The sequence below is a fragment of the Seriola lalandi genome, unplaced genomic scaffold (assembly GCF_002814215.2).
Source record: "Seriola lalandi dorsalis isolate HSWRI2012SDOR001 ecotype SW California unplaced genomic scaffold, Sedor1 jcf7180002054826, whole genome shotgun sequence".
In the NCBI taxonomy this organism is placed as follows: domain Eukaryota; kingdom Metazoa; phylum Chordata; class Actinopteri; order Carangiformes; family Carangidae; genus Seriola; species Seriola lalandi.
The window spans coordinates 14,577-24,184 of NW_019525379.1; the positions used below are offsets into that span (position 1 = coordinate 14,577).

Consider the following 9,608-nt stretch of genomic DNA (forward strand, 5'->3'; position numbering starts at 1 on the left):
GGACACAAATCTGCTTCTCAAATTCCCAACCCAACCCGTCCCACTGTGTCTCCATCACTCTCCACTGCCCCAGACTAACAGCTGATCCGACAGGACGGTCGGCTACTCACCAGGCGAGAGTCTCTCAGCAGACACTGAAGACACTTAGTGTAGAGGCCGTTCACCGAGTCCTGAGCGGAGGGAGGAGGGAGAGCTGTCAGTGCTGGAGTGTCGTAAAAATTAAACCTTTACATGGTTTAGTTCATTTTAATAAAACACAAGAAAGTCTGTGTAAAACAAGTTAGACTCAATATAAAAGTTAAATGTCTGTATGATTTGCTTTACTCTTTTTGTGAAGCATTTTATAACCTCTGCTGACTAAAAGTACCGAATCAATAAAAAACAGAACAACATGAAGAACATGAAGAGAGAGGAGAACGCTGCAGGAAGTTGAGTGATTAAAAAGAAATGGAAAAAGAAAAGACGAAGAGGTAAAGGAAAAAAGAAAGATGACAGGAGGACAGAAAAGGAAAAAGAGGATGTTGGCAGAAGGAATGAAGACAAAGGAGAAGAAGACTTGAGAGTTCATCCTACGATGTGGTGTCGCAGTCCCTTCCTCTCCTGCTCCTTGAAGGCCTGACAGAAGCCGTGGACGAACTTGTCCAGTTTCTGGGCGTGGCTGCCCAGGAACTCCCTGACGTCCTCCACGCTCTTCAGGCAGTAAGGGGGCGGCGGGTTGTTCTCGGCGGGGCTGGGTTCCACCTCGACGGGCCGGGAGATGCACAGGATGCTGTAGCTCTGCTCCTGGTCGTTGTAGAAGGTTTCCTCGAACAGGATCGGGACCGACGCCGGAGCCGGGAAGCCGGATCCCAGCAGGACCTGCCTGTCCTGGATCCTGACCTCCTGAAACACAACAACAACAGCAAAGAGTTTTTATACTGTCATATTAGCAGCTAAATGAAGGTAAGGTTGGGAAATGTTTATGTGATCATCATTTCTGTGTCCAGGAACTAAACCTATTCACAGATTCTGGATTTTACACTGAAGGAGACAGAGCAGGTGTTTCTTTTACTGCACTTCTTTGTTATCTCTAATCCTACTGATTTTACTTCTCAAAAACAAATTCCCTGAACACACAGGGAACATGATCTGACTTTGATTCAGACGTTTGAGGAACCAGTGTCTTGATTTTAAGTTATAACCTGTAACTTCTCCACATTAAAATGTCTAAAAACATCTAGACCTGTGTTCTATGTGTTGTTGTGTTGTGTTCTTACATTTCCCCAAATGTTTCAATCAATTCTCAAACTTAGAGAAATCTGTGATTTTAATCATGGTAATGTTTGATTGGTCGCCTGTCAGTGACATCACATCCTCTATGATCATGTGTCAGTTGAGTTTGTCTGACAGAAGCTCAATATCGACCTTTATCCAGTTTTAAGTCACATTTTTTAAGATTCACTTTTTACACCTCGGTGGTTTTAAACTTTTGAACCAGATGAAGGATTTTAGTCGTCGGACGTCTGGATCTGAAGTTGTCACAGAAACAAGCTGAGGAAACGTTCGACAGCTCAGCTCAGAGACATCCTGTGTCCGCTGAACTGTGTCAGTGAATCTCTGATTTTTAAAGTGAGACTGATTTATTCAGTGTTTCTGCTGGTTTTAATCCCCTGGTGTGTTTGTTGTGGAGAGGAGGAAACATCTGCGGATCATTCAGCTGCTGGTAAAAACCTCCTGAACCACCGACACCGAAGGAATCCAAACCAGGAGACGCCGACGGCAACACCTCCCATGATCCAACGCTGCTTCACTACATCACCAAACGCCATCTTTTATTACTGTTTTAATTGAGAGACAGCTAGAGGCAGACGTTACATCCTGTGGGTTTACAATTAGATTTTGTAAAAGCCAATTGGAATCTCCTCCTTTAAATCTTGATTTTGTCGCAGCCAATAGGAAACTCCTGTTTTTAATTTAGGCTTTAAAACAGCCAAGACCCAAAAATAAACTTCATTTATTTATGGTTCTTTTTAAAAACACTCTTACAAAGTGATGATGGAAATAAAAAGGACATACAGACAGGTAAAACTAAATGAAAACAACACAAATATAAGTGTCTCTTTGGCGCCGGCTGTTTTGATCTCATACTGCTGCTGTGTGTTGGCTCAGTGACATTAATCAATAATGTCATTAGTTCCATTTCTGCTTCTTCTGCTGTGACAAGTCAAAATGTGAAACGGGGCTTTGTTCGTAATCCAGAGTTTGGGAGCGGCTGATACAGTTTTGATAGACTCCATCATGTGTTTCACAGCGTATCATAACATCTCAGTCAACACACTTAATTCCTGCATATTATTTTTTGGGGGGCTCGGTGCTTTCAAGTGACTCTGATGGAGACGGGAGACAAACCTTTCCGTCCGCAGTCTGGTATCCGTCCTCCACCGGCTGCAGGACATAGCTGTCGAACTGAGAGTCTGAGAAGCTGCTGACGCTCAAACTTCCACAGCAGGGAACGAGGACCTGCAGGTTTGTGGTAACACGGGACAAAAATAATGTTACCGAGTTGTTTTTAAATCATCCATCAACTTGATTTCAAAGCTAATCAAAAAACTAAATCCAATCTCTCAAATTCTTTGCTGATTTGTTTCCTCATAATTCACTTTTCTGAGCTGCTGAGACGTGAAAGAAGAACGAATTCTCTCTGTGACCAGAAACTCTGATTGTAAACATCAGGTCAATGAGATATATAAAGACATTGAGTATCATCTAGAATATTGCGTTACTAATTAGGGCTGCACAATTAATTGAAATACAATAGAAATCACAGTTTGGCCAAGTGCAATATCCAAACTGCAGGAGCTGCAATTTTTCTTATAAAAGGTAAAAATGTTGTGATGCAACAGAGACGCTCTGGTCTATAAATCATATTCTCCAGACGTAAAGAAACATGTTTGTTTGGTACAAGACCCAAAACACAAATCACATCATCATCATTTTTGTGACTCATATCACAATACTTTTTTCTTTCAGCTAGCTTCTGCCCATTCGGACTGTCTCGTCACTTTCCGATACCGAGTCACTGTAGCGTCCAGTCCGAAGAAGCAGCTGATCAGAGGATATATTGCCAAGACTGGTAAATAACATCTATCAATCCTAACACTGGCTACGTAGCATTAGTGAAACTTACAAATAAATCCTTTAAGGTTTGAAATTTGACATTTCTGCTCACACCATCCAGTCTTTCCCCGACACTCTGACGACTAGAAGACAATCATTCTTACGTTCACGTGACAAATCAACAACACTTTATTTACTGGGTGAGGAGAATCTAAAGGATCTAAAAACATGATCACGAGCCAGAAAAATTGTGAAATCCTGATGTGTGGTCGAGTGTGCGGTGAACTGTGTTGTATAACTGATCTTCCAGGTCAGCCGTCTGCTGTGAAATGGGTTTTACGAGCTGTAATCTAGTTACAGATGAATCCTCCTGCGTGCTGATATTTTTACGACGTTCAGATCATCTGAGTTTCCAGAGGAGTCCTGGTGAGTCAGAGCTGCTGCTGCCGGCCTGCGCTCAAGACATTCGACTCTTATCTGCGTCTTGACAAGCCACAGCAAAGTTTTACAAACCGATTTTCCAGTTGTTATTTGATATTTATCCATTATCAACGCGGTTGCACTTTCTATCTCTTTTTTTTTTTAAAGTTGCATGTGACTGAGAAAACTCATTTATCAATCATGTTATCAAACCCAGCCTCACCTCAACAAATGTTCATACTGAGACTCATTCTGTAGCCACCTTAAATATAACCTGAGAGATGCAGTGAACGCACAGAGCTGGCTGAGAGGAGGAGGAGGTGTCTGAGGGAGTGAGTGCTAAAACCACAACAAAAAAACCCCTCTGGTGAAATGACACCTCGATGTGCTGTTAAGACAGGAAGAGGTCTGACACATAAAACATTTAGAGTTATTTCAAAATGAGACTGAGGAAGTTTCTTTTGTCTCCTGATCTACAAACATTTGAAGACTGGAAATGAGACTGATCCAGGCTGAAGGGTGAAAACCGACTGTGGGAAATCTGTCAAAGACGCTGGCAGAGGAGGAAGTGGCCGGTGAAAGCTGGTGTTAAAGGAAACTCTGTGGTCTGCTCGCACTTGCCACGTTACTGGTTCTATTGTACTGTTGTGTTTTCTCTCTGCATTCAGTCTCTGTTGCTCCACAGTCTGGTTTTCTTCCAGTTGGTGCTTCTCATTTCAGCAATGAAGCACTTGCATTTCGTCTTGTTCCCTTCTCTGGTTTGTTAAGACCTGAACTCCTGCTGAGATTTGATCGCCTGTCCACACTTTAGTACTTGTTAAACAGAAACCCAGCAGTGCTCAAACTACAAGTGAAACACTGAACCGCCATGAGCAAGACGACCTGCCCTTCAGTTTGTCAGCAGTTCCTGACTCCTGAGAAATCAAGTTTGACAAGTGAAGTCTGGGTCTTCAAAATCTGGAGTCTTGACGGACGACAGGGTTAAACTGAAACCTAAGACATAACAACTATTTCCACCAACATACACGGATGTTTTTTAGGCTTGACATCACACTGGGTGACTATGGCAACAGACTTGGTGAAAAGATGATGAGACGTCACTCGTCACTAAAGTTTTTGCTATAACGACATAGCTTACGTTAGCATTAGCAGCCGTGTTTTTACTTACCAGTCTAGAATAAAAGTTGCCAGTTCAATGTTAACTGTTTTGCTTCTATTTGTCACTTCTTTTTCTTCTACTGATGTTAGCATGCTAACCAGCTAGCCCCGGTCAATACGAGTCACCTTAGCGCCCAGGTGGCACCTCAAGAAGTAGCTGCTCAGAGGCCGTATTATCATTTTTTGTTTTGTAAATGCCGAAGCAGCCGAAGTTCTTGCCAAGACTGGTAAGTAAACAGCTGCTAATGCTAACGTTAGCTATGTGGCAATAGCAAAACTTTCAAGTAGCTCCTTTAACACATGAAACAAACAGAAATGTCAGATTTCAATCATGTTTTCCCATTGTTTGACCTTTGACTGGAGCTCTTTTAATCACCTCATCTTCTTCTGTGGTGGTTTAATGGCACCAACTGGAGAATCAGCGCCACCAGCTGTTTATCTCAACAAACCAACTCCTAATGTTTGCATGACGGTAGTGGATGGAAATTCTTTTTGTCAGTTTTCCCTGTTAAAATCTGCACTACATTCGGACATTCCTACTATAACGTTTTCAGCCAACTTGCCTTCAGCAGAGCGATGGTGGTAAAATCAAAGAAACTAAAAAGGAGACAACGCGGCGTGACTCACGATGCCGTGGAGCTCTGCCACTCGGCTGCAGAGGTCCGGTCTCTGCTTCTCCAGCGCCAAGTAGAAAGTATTCTTCAGGATGTTCTCATCATATACAGCCATAAGGAGCTGGAAGTCTGGATCCTGGAGGAGGAGGAGAGGATCATGATTAAACAGGTCCTGACACTTGGTATCAGATCGGATACAGTGTTCTGTTGTACACTGAAAATACTTATTAAACAGACCTCGATCAAAAAAGTTCTAAATTACTCGACCACCTCTACAGATGTGCTACGGAACAAATAAAGATTCTCCTTCGCACATTTCGGTGAAACTTTTGAAGCCAAAGTACGAACAGGAAATTATCCTGATAAAACAAAACCAAAGATTTGAATTTTAAAATGTTGATACAGAGGCATTATCGAGAAAACAGTCGTCATATTTGATCATTTGGGATCAGACCTGGCTGCTGGGTAAAGTTTAGCAAATTTTTGTTCTTGGAAAAAAAGTTTGAGTCATAAGAAAGAAAGAAAATGTTTTGCCTTAAACTATAAATACCTATTACATAGATGGTAATGGATAAATGATGACAGTGACTAGCATGTGGAAATCCTGGACATTTGTCAAGAACTGAGTTATAGCTGATCACTGATGTTTGAGAAGAGAAAAAACAAAGCTCCAGAAGCGATCTTGTGATTCGAACATGTCTCTAAATTTATCTCTGAAAGAAAAAACAGAATAATCTTAATTAACCGCTCTGTTGGAATCGGCAGCGGAGACGAGACGGAGGCCACCAGAACAAAAAGTCCCTTTCAGGCTGATTTGAATAATTGTTTTGACGAATTTTATTTTTTTCCGGGATTTTCTGATTCTTTCAAAGCTGCAGCTCCCGTCACGGCCGACTCTCCTGCATGTAACCCTGTGGAGTCGCCGTCTTCTCACCAAATAATCATGTTGATGAACATCATTTGTGTGAATCCTTGAGGTCTAACAAACACGTTGAATCCGTTTCCTTCCTCATAAAACATCTGCAAAGATATTTGGGACCTGTGTTGTTCACAATCCATGTTTGATCGCGTGCAGCCTGCGCTTTATCGATCAGTCGAATAGTGTGAGACCATTGGCAGGAATGCATGTCAGTACTGTCGTCTACAGACAATATTTCAATCCCAGTTTGCTCTTCATGAGGTCAAAACTTTACCCCAAAGTTTTCATTAACAGAGCGTCTGGCCTCCAGAACAGTCGGAAACAATTTGCCAGCTAACTGACGGGTCAATCAACAGAAAATGAAATTAATCAGCAGCTATTTTGAGGATAGATGAATCATTCGAGTCATCTCCAGGCTGTTGATGTGAAGATGTCATTTGTGCCATTTCGGACATTTCAAAGACCAAACAATTAATCCTGAAAATACCGTGCAGGTTAATCAATATGGAAATAACTGTTAGCTGTGGTTGGAAAGAAGCTCAGGATGTAAATCATAGTGCGATTTCTCTTGTGAGTCAAGAAATGAAACGTGTGATCTGTCAGATGTCTCTGGCCTCAGGCCGAGGCCACACACACACACACACACAGTAATTCATTATGCACTTCACAGTCACTTAGATAAATACACTAATGCAATCCAGTACAGTACTGTGTTGTACAGAACTATATTACAGTAAATACATAAATGACATATCTATCTATCTATCTATCTATCTATCTATCTATCTATCTATCTGTGTTTCTAATATTCCCCCCTCATGTTTGTAAATGGGGGAGACTAAACATTAGACACTCAATATGATCATTATTGTCTTTATGAATGAGCTGTTAAATATAAAAATAGAAACACAACATGAACGTTATACATTACATCATCTGCTATCTGCAATAATCTAGAGGCTGCTCAGATCTGATTTCATAGATAATGATATAAAACCTTCACAATCTGATTTACAGAGAGTTCACAGTCACGCCAGCAGCTCTGAGTCTGTAATCGATCATTCGTTTCACTCCTAATAATGTTCAACATCTTAGCGTGTTAGCATGCTAACACTTGCTAAGTAGCCCTAAGAGTTTTGCAGGTTTTGGTTTTTTAGCTAAAGTACCAGATAAATAATGTCGACCTCATGGTGGCGCCACAGGGAAGATTTGACAAAATATATTGAATACTCTGATGCACCAAATGTATTTAACAAAATACATAATTCATCCATCAGGGAGCAGTAAAGATAATCAGTCTGTAAACAAAACCACAAAATAAAAGTCCTACATAAACAAGTATATCTATCAGTAACATAAAAATAATCGCTTTTGCATTTACAGCTTCTGGAATAGACGTAAGTTTCGTACATTTGTTTTGGGGCTTCGTTGATCTAAAAAATATCCGACCTGTCATTCTCCCAGTGATCAAACAGCTTCAACAGCCACTGAACTTTCTCCTATCGATCGATCAGTTCAGCCGTCTGCTCCCCACCAGAGAAATCATAAACCACACTGACCGTCCGCAACACTCTGCTCACCTCATCCCTCCGCTCAGAGGTCAGCTTCATCCTCCCTCAGCTGCAGCGCAGACAAACTGGGAACCAGTTGAGCAGAGCAGAGACAGACTCCCCACCCACCCGGGCGGCCCCATGTCAGGCGGCTCAGCTGGGATGAAACCGAGGAATGAGTCACGTGACCCTCGAGGTCCTCGTGACCTCCCAGGCTCGAAGCTACCGGCGTAATCAATGGCGCAGAGGAATGTCCATCCCCTCAGGCCCGACACACACGTTACACTACACACTCAAATCTCAGTTATTCAGCTGATGTCTGAGCCTCAGGGTTTATAATGTGTGTGAACGGCAGGAGAATTACTGCAGCAGCAACAGAAAACAACCAGCAGTAATGAGATTAAAGTTCAACGGAGCTGTAAATGTGACATTTACACAGGTGACACAAAAAATGACAAAATATTGTCACCAGGTCGTCACAGAGCTGAACTGTGACTTTCAGCCAATATTCAATATTATAAGAAATGTAGCGATCCCCGTTCCCTTTACACCACACAACCACTGGGGGTGCTGTTTTATTAGCATAACAAAACATAATCATATAATTACAGTATATATTTAAAAAAACACACAACTGAAACATAAAATCCAACAATATAAATATATTAAATTGAGTTGAAGGAGAGAAAACGGAGAAACGAAGTGAGATACTGCACTGACGTTCATCTGAGCAGAAACCTGCATGAAGAGCCCGAGGCGTCCGTCACACTGACACAGTTTAGTGAAAGCTGTCACGCTGAAACGCTCCAGATAAACAAACTGACAGTCATGATGCACAAACTCCAAATTCAATCAACTTAACTCGTTATAATTCTGAGGTCAAAGCTGTGTTTGTGTGTGCGGAGAAAGGCAGACCATCTGTGTTTTACCTGAGGTTTAAAAGTTTTACTGAAAATTATAAATATGAGAAAACTTCCCTTAAATCACTTAAGAGCAAACGTTCTTGCACGAGACTCGATAATTAACAATGACAATAATTATCAGTCACAGCCCAGTTTTGTTCACGGCAGCATATCAGTGCAACAAAGGAGGCTGTTTACACTGTACACATACTGTACACAACCACATACTGTACACAACCACATACTGTACACAACCACATACTGTACATAACCACATACTGTACACAACCACATACTGTACATAACCACATACTGTACACAACCACATACTGTACACAACCACATACTGTACACAATCACATACTGTACACAACCACATACTGTACACAACCACATACTGTACACAACCACGTACTGTACATAACCACCTACTGTACACAACCACATACTGTACACAACCACATACTGTACACAATCACATACTGTATGTATATGAGATAAGATAAGATGAACCTTTATTGATCCCCGTGGAGGAAATTCTAATTTGACACAGCAGCAGAAGGGGAAAATAATATATTAGTATATAAGTAATAAGAAATAAAATAAGAGTAGAAATGTAGTAGAATCTAAAATAAATAAGATAAAATATAAAATACTATAAACAATAAGAATATACTTCACACACACACATATATATATATATATATATATGTGTGTGTGTGTGAATATGGATGGATATAAAGTAACTTACACAACCTAATTAATATAAATGTCACCTGTTTCCTTCTGGTTGTCTCATATACACATATTGCATGTTGTGTCTATTGTTGTATATAACAGCCTCATGTTGATGTTTATTTATCTCTGCTCAGCTTTGTTGTCCTTTGTTTTCGCTGTATGTCCTTGAGTCTCTCCCCGGACACTGTGTCCGGTGATGGGTACAGTGTGT

The 9,608-nt window shown here is 41.1% G+C and overlaps 1 protein-coding gene across 1 annotated transcript in view; it reads right to left on the reverse strand.

Moving 5' to 3' along the window:
• ankrd27 (ankyrin repeat domain 27 (VPS9 domain)) overlaps window positions 1-5,421 on the reverse strand; it is a 15,357-nt gene extending 9,936 nt beyond the window's left edge. The window contains 4 exon segments of the mRNA XM_087179354.1: window positions 45-170; window positions 574-882; window positions 2,389-2,499; window positions 5,302-5,421. Of these exon segments, the coding sequence (XP_087035480.1) occupies window positions 45-170; window positions 574-882; window positions 2,389-2,499; window positions 5,302-5,403 (648 nt within the window). The 5' untranslated portion in view covers window positions 5,404-5,421.
• Between the last annotated feature and the right edge of the window lie 4,187 nt (window positions 5,422-9,608).